At 42.7% G+C, this 15,711-nt stretch overlaps 1 protein-coding gene across 1 annotated transcript in view; it reads right to left on the bottom strand.

Annotated features, from left to right (window-relative positions):
* Positions 1 to 15,711, bottom strand: part of cfap77 (cilia and flagella associated protein 77) — a 227,073-nt gene that overhangs the window by 107,874 nt on the left and 103,488 nt on the right. Inside the window, exon 4 of the mRNA XM_041194108.1 lies at positions 11,319 to 11,538. Coding sequence (XP_041050042.1) covers positions 11,319 to 11,538 — 220 coding nt within the window. The remainder of the gene's footprint in view (positions 1 to 11,318; positions 11,539 to 15,711) is intronic.

The following is a 15,711-nucleotide window of genomic DNA, read 5'->3' as shown; positions in this document are numbered from 1 at the left end:
AACATAAAACAATATGGTTTTAGTTCTCAATAATAATTCTGGAATAGAGGGAATAAAGGAAGACACAAAATATTACATGCAGAAGTATAATGATTGAGCATCTCAGCTTGTATTGGGAATCTAATCCTCTACCAGTGTGTCATTATGCATATTTAAAACAAATACACTGGGAGTAATCCAGAGATTACTGCTTTTGAGGTCCTGCTTGTTAACTTCCTACCTAATTCCCTAAATACTGACTGCAGACCCACATCTCTCTTCCTGCCTATGTCATTCGTACCAATTTGCACCACAACTATTGGCTGTTCATCCTTCTCCCTCAGGGTTCTTAGTAGCTGTTCAGTGACATCCTTGACCCTGGCACCAGGGAGGCGACATACCATGCTGGATTCACCTCGGCAGCTTTAGAAACACCTATTATCCTAACTATTGAATCACCAATCACTATTGCTTTTTTAGTCTTCCTTGTATTCCCTTGTACAGCTGAGCCACCTGTGGTGCCATGGACTTGGCTCTGGCTATACCCCTGAGATGAACTATCACTCTCATCAGTATTCAGAATTGAATGCACACAGGGGACTCCTACATAACCTGCCTGTTTCTACTTGACTGTCTGGTAGTCACCTATTCCTTTTCTTCCTGCATACCCTTAAGCTGCAGAGTGACCACATCTATAAACATGCTATCCACAAAGCTCTCAGCCTCATGGATGCAGAGCTGTGACACCAGCTGCTGCTCAAGTTCTGAAACCCAGAGCTCAAGCTGCTGCAACTGATGACACTTCCTGCATAAATGGTTAGCCAGGACATGGGAAGCATCCTGAAGTTCCCACATAGCATAGGAAATGCACTCTGGAGGTTGGAGCAGCACTAGTATTAATTAGTAACCTCGAACTGCTAATAAACTTTCACCAACACTAATAAACCTTACTAATACTGATAACCCTACTAATACTTAACATATCTTACAAGTAGTAATAAACCATACTTTAAAATGAAAGGTAAGACTCACCAATTGCTCATGTGCTGCTTGTTTTTAACATTTTTTTTATTATGCCAGTTAGTCCCTAAGAACAATAGCTCACCAGTTTCTTACTTCCCTTCTACTTGCATCTTTTAATTAGTTATAAAATAGCTAAGGGTTATTTAAAAATTTATGTTTTTCTAATTTCCAGCTATTTACAGGCACTCCCTAATAGCAGTTACTCACCAACCAATCAACTTATAGCTTTCCTGTGATGTCACTTTAATTTTCTCCCCCCCAAACTCAGTCAGAGTGTGCCAGCTACTGAAGATGAAGGTGAGTTCCTTTGTAAGTTCCTAGCAAGTCCGCCACTCTGCTGCCACCCCTCCTGACTGTCTTCAGGTGAGTGAAGGCCCCGAGCTTGGGTCTTGATTTATTCCTTCCTTAGTAGGTCCCAAGTAGACGCCTCTCTGCCACCACTGTAGGTTAGTACGGAAGTGCAAATTCGGAAAATGTCAAGAAACAAGGCGTAATTTTTAATAATACAGTCAATGCAAGATTCTGACCTATGGGGGGAAAGAAATGCCAAGCTGTTGTAAAAGCTTGGGTCAGGGAGAATTCTGACCTTTGGCTGATTGGAAGATGGATAAGTATTGTCATTTGCTGAACTCTATAATAAAACAATAGCAAAGGTAAAAAACTGCATTACGTTAACTATGTTAGCTAAAGTGTCTTCTGCTGAATAAACAAAAACATTATACATGAGGGACATGTAAGTTAACAATACAGTAATGGACAATAATGAAATATGGCAAACTAATCAGGTCAATGATAAAATAATAGTAAACTAATCAGGTTGGCCAAGATGAGGTTTCATCCTATTCAAAGGTAATCTAATCAGTTGCCTAATACAGGACGAGGCTAGACCCAAAAAAGGTATAAGAAGAGTCTTGTGACACTCAACACACAACCAAGAGAAGATAGACTATGGTCAACAAGAATGCAGCAGCCACAAGAAAAGTGCAGGAGACAGTGCTCTAAACAACTGGAGAGTCTGGAGCTGGTGGCCACAAGAATAGATTGTGAGCACCACCTTGCTAAGTACTATTTTATTGTACTACTTGTGCTCCTACTTAATAAACTTACTACTGCTTATACCAAATGCCTTGTACCCGGAGTGGTCAGTGACTAGACAGAACTAAAAGTCCCAAACATTAACTTGAACTTACAAGCGGTGCTGAAATCCAGGAACAGGCTAGCAAAAAACAAGGCGGCTGTGATAAGCAGAGTAAGTGCAGGGAGAACAGTTTGGCCACCAGTAATTCATGTGGAGAAAACCCCTCATTGACAGTGGGAGGGAGTTAGTTTTTATTGTTCGGATAGTGTCTCTTAAATGTCCAAAATGCCCATAAAGACAAATCTAAAGGGGAGCCTATGGAAGGAATTCCAGGCTAATTGGCTGTCTTGTGCAGTATCAAGGTGGTTCAGGTCCTGCTGACCGAGTGCCTGCAGAAGAACAGCCAGGTCGCCTTGGATGACATGGTGAAGTTTATAGGGGACCAGGTAGCAGTAAAAAGGTGGAAAGTGGTCAAAGAAATGAAGCTTGTCACCTACGCCACGATATATTTCACTCGAAAAAAGAGTGAGGACCAGGTTGATATTCTCACCGAGAAGTGCCAACAGCAGCAGGTACTCCCCTGAGTAAACCTTTGCAAGGTCGTTGCGAGGTCTAAACATGACTGTAGATGTACGAGTACAGAGATTCAGATTAATGGACTTCCCATAAGTCTTGTAAGCAGTACCCAATTCTGCGAGGAAGCATTCCATGTCTGAAAACTGTCATTGCCTCCCTGATGGACCGAGTGGTTCTCTGAAAGGGGTCTTTGACTACCAATTCCCCTATATTTCCAGTCAGGAAGTCTGATGGCTCAAAGCGGTTAACCATCAATTATCAAGCTTTGAATAAGGTCACCCCCAAGCAGGCTTCTACTGGAGTAAGGCACCACCGCTCCTATCTACAATTCCCCCTACTGTTTCTGTTTCTCAACCCTCAACATAGCCAATGAGTTTTGGAGCATCCCCATAGCCAAAGATCAATACAAGTTTGCATTCACATTTGAAGAGCAAGGATACATCTGGACTTTCCTTCCACAATGCTTCCATAACTCCCCATCGATATTTCATCAGTATATGAAGCAAGCTATTAAAGCCTTCTCTAAGTCAACTGCTATCTTACAGTATGTGGACGAGCTGCTGTTAGCCACAGATATGGTGGGAGAGCACTTGACACTCTTGGATGAACTATTAAAATTGCTCAAGGAAGCTGGGCTGAAGATCAACCCTAAGAAGGCAGAGCCGGTCAAGGATAGGGTTAGCTTATTACGTGTCAAAATATCCACCATGGGATTGAGTCCTGACCAGCACAAGGTTGCAACCATCTAGTAGCTTCCACTTCTGGTCTCCAAAATGGCTTTGAGATCAATTTTAGGCTTGGTGGGGTACCAGAGGAACTTTATCCATCATTTTTCAGAGATGGCAAAACCATTGTTCAAGTTACTGCGGAAGGAACAGGAGGAAGATATCCAGTCTGCCTGGAAGGATAACTACATCCAGGAAGTAGAGGACATGATGTAGGCGACTATGCAGGCTACAATGTCAATGATACCAGACCCAGATTGAGTCTTTCATCTAGAGGTGGGGGGCATTTCTCTGAGTCTCACTGCTGTTTTCAGTCAGGACCAACAGGGGTCTGTTTGACCAATCGCTTACACGTCGAGAATCCTACCGGCAGCTGAGACCGAGTATTCGGCCTGTGAGCATCATTGCTGGCTACCTTCTGGGCAGTCAACCACTTTATATATTTGACAGGGCTACAGAAGATCATCTTGCATTCACCTCATACCCATCTTAGCTTATTGTTGAAGCCAAAGTGTCATCCCAGGGAATTAGTAAATGGATGTTTGAACTCCTGCACCGAGATCTGGATATCACTCCCAAACAAGTCACATTGTTGCCTTTGATGTTAGCTTACTTGACTGGCACTCCACCCACAAACTCCACCTTCCACCACCAACCTACAGTGGCAGCAGTGTGTATCATCTACAAGATGCACTGCAGCAACTCATCAAGCCTCCTTAGACAGCACCTTCCAAACCCACGACTGCAACCATCTAGAAGGACAAGTGCAGCAGACACATTGGAACACCACCACCTGGAAGTTCCTATTAAAAAAACTCACCATCCTGACTTGGAAGTGTATCGCCGTTCCTTCACTGTCGCTAGGTCAAAATCCTGGAACTCCCTTCCTAACAGCACTGTGGGTGTACCTACAGCACATGGACTGCAGTGGTTCAAGAAGGCAGCTCACCACCACCTTCTCAAAGGCAATTAGGGATGGGCAATAAATGCTGGCCTAGCCAGCGTCATCCACATCCCATGAATGAATAAAAAAAAAACAAAGGCAGTCCCCATCAGTGCCCCCTCCCCTACCTGCAGTTGGAACAGAACCCCACTTCTCCACAACCTTTACCAGAGGCACAGATCATATACGTTGATGGCTTTAAGTATCATGTGGGAGGAGTGTGAAAATTGGTGTGCAATCATTGATCCTCGAAATGAGGATCGATGCATTTGTCCCAGCAAACAGAGCTTATAGCAGACATCCTAGCTGCCTACCACACTGGAGTTAAACCGATCAATGTTTGGACTGATAGTGGATATGTGTGCAATGCTGTTTTCGCTCTGCCCTTGTACCGTAAGAATGGTTTCTGGTCATCAAATGGAAAACCTTTTGTCCACTCAACCCACTTGGCCAAGTTATGGGATGTACTGAAGAAACGGTCGGCCCCTTACCACATTGGGAAAGTAGTGGCCCACAGAAAAGACTCCTCACCACACACCCTGACAGACATCACTGCAAAATGGGTCACCCTTGAAGGACTCCTCCCAGAATGGATCTTTGATGCTCACTCCAAATCAGTATGAGCTACTACTAGGATCAAGACTTTGGGCCTTCCAGAGATACAGTGGGAGTTTTCACCATATGACACTGTTATCAGGTTGCACGAACAATGTTGCCCCTACCTTAACCTATGGCGTGGGTCCATTCAACTACTACACCACATTTGGAATACTGTGTACAGATTTGGTCTCTTTATTTGAAAAAAGGGGCAGGATTTTTGTTTGGCAGGCTCTGGAGTGGCTGGGGAATGGACCCTTGAATGCAATTGGCCCCTGGCTGCGATTTCACACTGGCTGGCCAATTAACAATGAAAGGCTCAGCGCTGCCGGGGTGGGGGCGGGAGGAGGGAGAATGCTGAAGTCAGCACAGGCGTGGAGGAGCGCGGAATGAAAGCTCCCTGGAGGCAGAGAGCTGCCTCAGGGAGCTGAAGAATTTAAATGCAAATAATAAAGTTTATAAAAGCTGGGAAAAAATGCCCATGCATTAGTCAGTCAGTCACCGGAACTTATGGATGATGAAAGTTCTGTCCAAACATTTTTATTCTTTGAAAATTAATATCAGAAACCTCATCCCACCCATGGATGAGGTTCCCTGAAAAATGCCAAGGCTGCCTGCTGATTTGCCCACCTGCCAACCGTAACGTTTGATGGGCAACAAAAAGTCTCAGTTAATTACTACTTTAATGGCCTTAATAGGCCTCTTAATTGTCAGACGTGCACCTGCAGGCCCAGCGATAAATTCTACCCAAGATATAATTGCATGAGAAGCAGTTCAGAGAAGGCTCACTCAACTCTTTCCTGGGAAGAGTGGCTTATCTTATGAAGAAAGGTTGGACAGGTTGGGCCTATACCTCTGGAGTTTAGAAGAAAGAGAGGTGATCTTATTGAAACATATAAGATCCTGACGGGATTTGATAGGGTAGATACTGGGAGGATGTTTCCACCTGTGGGAGAAACTAGAACCAAGGGACACAATTTAATTATAAGAAGTCTTCTGTTTAAGACAGAGATGAGGAGATTTTTTTTCTCTTAATGGGTTGTTAGTATGTGGAATTCCCTTCCCCACAAAGCAATAGAGGCTGGGTCATCTGATTTATTCAAGGCAGAGTTAGACAGATTTTTGATGGACAAGGGAGTCAAGGGTTATGGGGGACAGACAGGAAAGTGGAGTTGGGAGCACAACCAGATCAGCCATGATCTTATTGAATGGCTGAGCAGGTTCGAAGGGCTGAATGGCCTACTCTTGCTCCTAATTCCAATGTTCTATGTTCCTATACATTACCACAAGGAGGGTAAGCATTATTGATGAGAGATTCAACAGGGAAGGCATCCCGCTCGTTTGTGTTCGTTCTGTACTGCGGGAAGACATGTTAGCATTATTTCACTACTGCTGGTCATTACTCCATGCCAACTATGTTGCAGAAACTGGCTAGAGTATGTTGGTGGCCTTGAATGAAAAGGTGTTTGGAACAATACATGAACAGGTGTTTGCCCTGTTTACAGACCAACCCAGCACCAAATATCAACAAAGCTCTTCTGAGATTTCAATCCACACGAGATAGACCCTGGACACATTTGCAGATTGATTTCATTGGGCCCCTCACAAAAGCACAGAGCAACCATGAATATGTCCTGGTTGTCACTGATCAATTAACAAAATGGACTAAAGCATTACCCATGATAGATAATAAGGCAAGGACAGTGGCTCATGTCCTATTGAGTGAGGTGTTCTGTGGATGGGGAATACCAGTACAGGTCGGTAGTGACCAAGGACCACACTTTACAGGGGATATTTTCTCTGCTTACAACAGTTGTTGCAAATTAGACACAAATTACATATTGCACATCATCCACAGTTGTCAGGAATTGCAGAAAAGAGTAATCAAACCTTGAAAATGATGCTAGCCAAGCTGTGTACAGATCAAAACAAAAAACTGCGGCTGCTGGAAATCCAAAACAAAAACAGAATTACCTGGAAAAACTCAGCAGGTCTGGCAGCATCTGCGGAGAAGAAAAGAGTTGACGTTTCGAGCCCTCATGACCCTTCAACAGAAGGGTCTTCTGTTGAAGGGTCATGAGGACTCGAAACGTCAACTCTTTTCTTCTCTGCCGATGCTGCCAGACCTGCTGAGTTTTTCCAGGTAATTCTATTTTTTTGTGTACAGATCACCCCGCTCAGTGGACAAGCATGCTTCCCTTATGTCGAATGGCAATAAGATCAACACCCGATAGGAGCACAGAAATTAGTCCATACAAGGCAATGACTGTGAGGTGGATGTGGATACTAGGGCATTTGACTTTTGGAGGGAAAACACCCCTAGCCGTACAACCATGTAGTCAAAAATGGCTGCAGGAATTAATTGATCATGTGATGGAAAATAAATAAGTTAGTGGCCAGAAATATTGGGAAATCCCGAAACCAAATCAAGAAATGCTTTGATAAACATGTCAAACCATTTGAGAATGAGATAGGAGAGCAGGTGATGCCACAGAATTTCAAGCCAAAAAAGCTGAACTCTAGAGGTGAGGTTAGAGTGACTGCCCTTAACATCAAGGCAGCATTTGACTGAGTGCAACATCAAGGAGCCCTAGCAAAACTGGAGTAAATGGGAATCAGGGGAAAAACCCTCCACTTGTTGGAGGCATACCTAGCATAAAGGAAGATGGTTGTGGTTGTTGGAAGTCAGTCATTTCAGCTCCAGGACATCACTGCAGGTGTTCCTCAGGATAGTGTCCTCGGCCCAACCACCTTCAGCTGCTTCATCAATGACCTTCCATCATAAGGTCAGAAGTGGGGATGTTTGCTGATGATTGCACAATGTTCAGCACCATTTGTGACTCCTCAAATACTGAAGCAGTCCATGTCAAAATGCAGCAAGATTTGGACAAAATCCAGGTTTGGGCTGACAAGTGCCAAGTAACATTCATGCTGCCCAAGTGCCATCTCCAACAAGAGAGAATCTAACTATCTCCCCTTGAAATTCAATGGCTTTACCATTGCTGAATCCCCCACTATCAACATCTGGGGGGGTTACCATTGAACAGAAACTGAACAGAACTGCACCTGCCATGTAAATACGATGGCTACAGTTCAGGGGTTAGGAATCCTGTGGCGAGTAACTCACTTCCTGACTCCCCAAAGTTTGTCCACCATCTACAAGGCACAAGTCAGGATTGTGATGGAATACTGTCCGCTTGCCTGGATGTGTGCATCTCCAACAACACTCAAGAAGCTTGACGCCATGCAGGACAAAGCAGCTTGCTTGATTGGCACTCCATGCACAAACATTTACTCCCTCCACCACTGATGCACAGTGGCAGCAATGTGCACCATCTACAAGGTGCACTGCAGGAATTCACCAAGCCTCCTCAGACAGCACCTTCCAAACCCACGACCGCCACCATCTAGAAGGTCAAGGACAGCAGATGCATGGGAACACCACCACCTGGAAGTTCCCCTCCAAGCACTCACCAGCCTGACTTGGAAATATATCATCACTCCTTCACTGACACTGGGTCAAAATCCTGGAACTCCCCACTAACAGTAAATGTACCTACATCACATGGGCTGCAGCGGTTCAAGAAGGCAGCTCACCGCCACCTTCTCAACGTCAATTAGGGATGGGCAATAAATGCTGGCCTAGCCAGCGACACCTACATCCCATGAATGAATAAAAAAACTCAGTTGATGTCAAATGGTAAAGAATGTATAGTATCCTGGACAAATCAAATCCTGCTGTGTGTTTGCTGCAAATTCCTTATGAACCAAAAGGGGAACCAAAGCTGAAATGGTTCCACGTAAATCAGTTAAAAATGGTAAAGAATGAATGCTAAACTTCATCTCTATATGTATGAATTAAACATGAAGATGCTGTACATACTCTACCTCAGGCTAAATATTCAGAGCACAGTTATTCAATCCTTTGAAATCATGTGGGAACTCACCAAGCAAAGGGTCAGACTTCAACTGGGCGGAAGCTGAGGATGTATTCTTCATGGATGAACCCTGAGTAACACTGGCAAAGAAAGATGAAACTGGAAGTCCAAACATTGGAGCTTAAAGCATAGGTTTGCGAAATATGTTTGTCATGGGTGTTGGCAGAATAGTAATATAATTATATGTATCAAGTGTATCGTTATTATATATAGTAATTTTGAGGGATCAGCTTTACTTCGCCCCCAAGGTAGGGAATATGTAGGTTAGTATGAAAGTATGAAATCATAAAATGTCAAGAAGCGAGGCATAATTTTCAATAATTTAGTCAATGCAAGATTCTGATGTATTGCAGGGACAGTGGAAAGAAATGTCAAGCTATTGTAGAAGCTTGGATCAGGGAGTATTCTGGCCTTTGGCTGATTTGAGCCTTGGATAAGCATTTTTGTCTACTGTACTCTATAATAAGACAATAGCAAAGACAAAGAACTGTGTTACATTAAGCTGAAGGGTCTCCTGCTTAATAAAAAAAAATATCATGCATGACGGTCATGTAAGTTAACAATATAGTAATGGACAATAATGACATATGATAACTAATCAGGTCTTTAATAAAATAGTAGTGAATTAATCAGGTTGCCTAAGATGAGGTTTCAGCCTACTCAAAAGTAAACTAATGCAGCACAAGGCTAGACCCAAAAAAGATACAAGTAGAAGAGTCTTGTGACCCTCAACACAACCAAGAGAAGATAGACCACTGTCAATAAGAATGCAGCAGCAACAAAAAGTGAGCAGGAGACAGCGCTTCAATCAATTGGAGAGTCTAGAGCCGGTGTTCGTAAAAACAGATTGTGAGTACCACCTTGCTAAGTACCATTTTGTTGGACTACTTGTGTATCTATTCAATAAGCTTACTACTGCTTACACTGAAAGCCTCGTTCCTGGAGTGGTCAGTGACTAGTCAGAGCTAAAGGTCCCAAACATTAACTCAAGCAGGTCCGACCCTCTCTCAACTGTCTCCAGGTGAGTCAATTATCATGGGGAATGAGGAAATGACAGAGACATTGAACAAATATTTTGTGTCTGTCTTCACAGTAGAAGACACAAGGTACATAGCAGAAAAAAGGAGTAACCTAGAGGCTAAAGAGAATGAGGAAGTTAAGGTAATTGGCAGAGAAAAATTACTGGAGAAGCTTGAGAGACTAAAATCTGACAAATCCCCAGGACCTGATGGCCTACAACCTCAGAATCTAGAAGAAATAGCTGCAGAGATAATGGATATGTAGGTTATGATTTCCAAAACTCTCTAAATTCTGGAACGGTTTGGAAGTTACCATATGTAACAACACTATTCAAGAAAGGAGGGAGAGAGAAAACAGGGAACTACAGGCCAGTTAGCCTGACATCAGTCATCAGGAAAGTGCTACAATCTATTATTAAAGTAGTTTTAACAATGCACTGACGAAATCATAGTATGATCAGATAAAGTCAACATATTTTTATGAAAGGGAAATCTTGTTTGACAAATTTATTTGAGTTTTTTGAGGATGTAACTAATAGGGTAGGTAAAGGGGAACAGTAGATATGGTATGCTTAGATTTCCAAAAGGCATTCGTTAAGGTGTCACACGAAAGGTCAATGCACAAGATAAGGGTTCATGGAGTTGGGGGTAATAAATTAGTATGGATAGAGGATTGGTTAACAAACAAGAAGCAAAGAGTAGGCATAAGTGGGATATTTTAAAGTTAGCAGGCTGTGATTAGTGGATTGCTACAAGGATCAGTGTTGGGCCCTCAGCTATTTGCAGTCTAGATAAATGATTTAGATGAAGAGACAGAGAATAATGTATCTAAATTTGCTGGTGATACAAAGCTAGGTGGGAATGTAAGCTATGAGGAAGACACAAAGAGCTTGCAAAGAGATATAGACAGGCTAAGTGAGTGGGCAAAGAGATGGCAGATGGAGTTTAATGTGGGGAAGTGTGAGGTTATTCACTTTAGTCGTAAGAATGAAAAAGCAGAATATTTTTTAAAAGGTGTGAAATTTTTAAATGTTGATGTTCAGAGAGACTTGAATGTACTTGTACAAGGAATACATTAGGCCAGGAGAAGCTTGAATATTGTTCCTCGTGCACAACCTGTGCTGCTCATTGCCAGTTCCTCCTTAGTTCCACATCCTCACAATTATCTGCTCCCCATTACCCTCACGACCTCTTTGAAGTCTTCCTGTCAGCTCACCTCCACGAAGCAGTGATGAATTTGCATCCTCAACCAGCGAGTTGCCTGTCAGCACTGACTTAGCACTGGCAGCTCATCAATTTTATTGCCAAATCAGCAAAATCATAGAGGTCTCCTATTGGACACATGGTCAATTATCCCCCTTACCATCTGCCTGATTGATTCAGGATTAAAATTGCCCTATCTTAAGGGAATGAACAGTAAGTGAAGAAACATATTCTTACCGTGTGGGCATTCCAAAAGTTATTTCAGGGAGCTTGTGATCTTTCTTTTCTGCCTTTTTTCTCAAAGTTCCAATGTCGTGCGTTGCCCTAAACTGTTGGATCTCTCGTGAAGTAACCAATCCAGCTTTAATTGCCGCTTTATTTAGTGCCGCAAAGTCACGTTTCAGTTTGTGTAGCTTTTCTTGTTGTTTGGGTTTCGCTGTAAGCCAGTGACCAATGGCTGAGAAAGACAGTAAAAAAGAAAACACATATATTGATAACTTGTATTGATCATTGGACTAATGCATGGATTTTTCTGACCTGCCCAGACAGGATTGGTTTCATTCCCTGTTTTGATATTCTACATTCAGTGCACAGACTTCATTCTCTTATTTATCCTGAAGGGAGTAAATTATTTTCTGTTAAGTCTGTTATGGAGTAAAAATAATTGTGTACATGCTTTTTAGAATCATGCTTTTTGAATTCTGTTAATAAAATGTTATATTATGTTGAATAGTTTACTGCTGGTATGATGTTCTATGAGTAGATTATTCATTATTTTAATACAATAACAAAACTTTTTCTTATTTTTCCCTTCTGTCACCTTTTTACCCTTTCTTTCAATCCACTCTCTTTAATCTTTCCCTCTTCTTATTCCACTTTCTTTCTATATTTTGTTTGACTCTAATTCATTATTTTTACTTCTCCATCTTGCTTTCTGCTTCTTTCCCTAATTTTTTCTTTCACTGATCAGGGACATAAGCCTTGAGCACGGCATTTATGAGGTCCCAGGTGTGACCTTGACATTGCTGCAATGCTATTAAATCATAGAATGGTTAGAGCACAGAGGGAGGCCACTTAGCCCATCACGTCTGTGCTGGCTTTCTGCAAGAGCAACTCAGCTAGTCCCACTTTCCCGCCCTTTGCCCCTACCTCTGAAGTTTTGTTATCCTTCAGGTTCTTATTCAATCTCCTTTTGAAAGTCTCAATTGTATTTGCCTCCACCATGCTCTCAGATTGTGCATTCCAAACCCTATTCACTTGCTGCATAAAATAGTTTTTCCTCATGTCACTGTTGGCGCTTTTACCTGATCTTAAATTGGTGTCCTCTAGTTCTCGACCCCTCAGCCAATTGGAATAGTTTCGCTCTATCTACTGTGCCAGACCTCTCATGATTTTGATCAATTCTATTAATTTCCTCTCAACCTTCTCTAAGGAGAACAACCCCAGCTTCTTCAATCTATCCATGTAACTAAACTCCCTCAACCCTGGAACCATTTTTGTAAACCTTTTCTGCACTGTCTGTAAAGCCGTCACACCCTTCTTAAAATGTGTTGCTCAGAATACCCCAGTTGAGGCTGAACCAGTTTTTCATCATTATTTCATTGCTTTTGTAGTCCATAGGGTGAATTTTATGAGAAGGCATCATGCTCGCCACCCCCCTTGTTGCAAAAGTCGGTCATGAACCAACTGGCCTCCCTGCAGTAATAATATACTGCCAGAGGCCTACTGCTTTCAAGAGCTGCCAGCCCTCCAGCAGCCCCAGCAGCGCAAAACTCAGCACTTGGGTGCCGCAGGGACTGCAAGGAGGCCCAAGAAGAAGAGAGCTATAGATCCCGGAGGACCTAGACTCAGGTGAGTCCGAGTTTTTTGGGTGGGGGTGGATTAGCACCTTGGGGTGGTGGGAGGGGTTGGCAGGTTTTGGAGGCCAAGCAAGTTTTGGATGCCAGGCAGGGAGGCACAAAGGGAAGGCTGGGGTGGTATCATCTTAGAGGCTGCCCCTGACGTGCATGGGGCGCCCACCAAAAGATGCACCCCCTTCCTTCCTGCTTTTTCACCTCAGATGGTGAAAAAGTGAACTTTCCACTCCCACCCACCTGCATTATAACTCTTTTGAGTACAAACCCGTTTCCATCTGTTTCAGATGAAGTTACATTGTTTCATAGTTTGCCATTGTGAGATTTGAACTCTTGATACTCTTTTGAGTAAACCTGTTTCCATCTGTTTCAGATGAAGTTACATTGTTTCATAGTTTGCCATTGTGAGATTTGAACTCTTGATACTCTTTTGAGTTCTAGTGTAACTCTTTCGAGTACAAACCCATTTCCATCTGTTTCAGATGAAGTTACATTGTTTCATAGTTTGCCATTGTGAGATTTGAACTCTTGATCTTGGGATTACAAACCCAGTACCATAACCACTTGGCTATTTAGGCCAAGCACCAACTGCATTATAACTCTTTCGAGTACAAACACGTTTCCATCTGTTCCTATTCAGATGAAGTTACATTGTTTCATAATTTGCCAGTGTGAGATTTGAACTCTTGATACTCTTTTGAGTTCTAGTGTAACTCTTTCGAGTACAAACCCATTTCCATCTGTTTCAGATGAAGTTACATTGTTTCATAGTTTGCCATTGTGAGATTTGAACTCTTGATCTTGGGATTACAAACCCAGTACCATAACCACTTGGCTATTTAGGCCAAGCACCAACTGCATTATAACTCTTTCGAGTACAAACACGTTTCCATCTGTTCCTATTCAGATGAAGTTACATTGTTTCATAATTTGCCAGTGTGAGATTTGAACTCTTGATCTTGGGATTACAAACCCAGTACCATAACCATTTGGCTATTTAGGCCAAGCTTAAAAAATTGTTCAATTGTAACTCTTTCAAGTACAAACCCATTTCCATCTGTTTCAGATGAAGTTATATTGTTTCATAGTTTTGCTATTGTGAGATTTGAACTCTTGATCTTAGGGTTACAAACCCAGTACCATAACCACTTGGCTATTTAGGCCAAGCAACATACTTCTGGTGATGGCACTATGTTTAGTAACTCTTTCGAGTACAAACACGTTTCCATCTGTTCCTATTCAGATGAAGTTACATTGTTTCATAGTTTGCTATTGTGAGATTTGAACTCTTGATCTTGGGGTTATAAACCCAGTACCATAACCACTTGGCTATTTAGGCCAAGCACCAACTGCATTATAGCATGGGCAGCATAATGTTTGGGTTAATTGGCTTGTTAACAAGCTCAATTGCCCATTAGTGATTTTTTTCAAAATGGCGGCCAGGCTGCCAATTTTGGTGCCTGCCCACCTATCATATAATGGGAACCCAGCGTGTTGGCATCAGATTCACCATCCAACATCATCATACCGGATTTTATGCATGCATGAGATGGCAGCAGTCCCAATTTGCAAACATAAAATCCCAACCCATTCCTTTATCTATTAATCCCAAAATCCTGTATGCATTATTGACCATTCTCTCAATCTGCCCTGCCACCTACAATGATTCATGCCCCTGGTCTCTCTGTTCCTATTCTCTCTTTAAAATTGTGCCCTTTATTTTATATTCCCTCACCTTATTCTTCTTGCCAAAAGTTACACTTCACGCTTTTTTGCATTAAATTTCATCTGCCACATGTCTGCGCATTCCACCAGTCTCTCTATGTTGTTTTTAATCTATTACTATCATCCTCACTGTTCACAATACTTTCAAGTTTTGTGTCATCTGCAAATTTTGAAATGGTACCCTTATTGATCAATTGTACAATTTTTGGAATGCAAATATAGTGCAATATCAATGGTGAGTATAAAAGTCCATTGAGGGAGTGGTGACCCCATGGAGAGACACATGGAGCATAGCAGTGAATGGATGCAAGGGCGTGCACTAATCTTCATAGCATGGACTCATCCTTGAGGCCTATGAAGTGATGCATAGACAAGATGGGATAGCCTCACATCTCTCTATTGCCAGGAGCTGAACCACTCCAGGCAACCATAGAAGGGGATGTAGGTTTGGAAAGGGCTGAGGAGGGGCAGGCTGAAAGCAATGGGGGCTTCTCTCAAAGCGTTTTGACCATTGAAGGCAGAAGCTTGGCCTCTTTTGACGATGACACCAACCCTGTAGGTCTGATAACATTTTTTTTCTTTCACCGGACATGTGCGTCACTGGCTAGGTCAGCACTTATATTGCCCATCCTTAATTGCCCTTGAGAAGGTGGTGGTGAGCCATCTTCTTAAAGCGCTGCAGTCCATGTGGTATAGGTACATCTGCAGTGCTATTAGGGAGGGAGTTCCAGGATTTTGACCCAATGACAGTGAAGGAACAGTGATATAGTTCCAAATCAGGATGTTGCGTGGCTTGGAGGGGAACTTGCAGGTGGTGGTGTTCCCATGCATCTGCTGCCCCTGTCCTTCTAGGTGATGGAAATTATGGTTTTGGAAGACGCTGTTGAAGGAGCCTTGGAGAGTTGCTGAGCCAGCCCCTGCAGATTCAGGTGGCCCTGAATGTGCTGGGCCCCATTAGGGCTCAAGCATCCAGAGGATGTAATCCACAGGCATCTTATGCACTAGAACAGAAAGGCCCCCATAGCAACTCCAGGCACAAGGAAATCACCTCA

This window comes from Carcharodon carcharias, chromosome 8 (genome assembly GCF_017639515.1).
Source record: "Carcharodon carcharias isolate sCarCar2 chromosome 8, sCarCar2.pri, whole genome shotgun sequence".
NCBI lineage: Eukaryota > Metazoa > Chordata > Chondrichthyes > Lamniformes > Lamnidae > Carcharodon > Carcharodon carcharias.
Note: the sequence above shows the minus strand (reverse complement) of the source record. Positions and strands in the feature narration are given on the sequence as shown.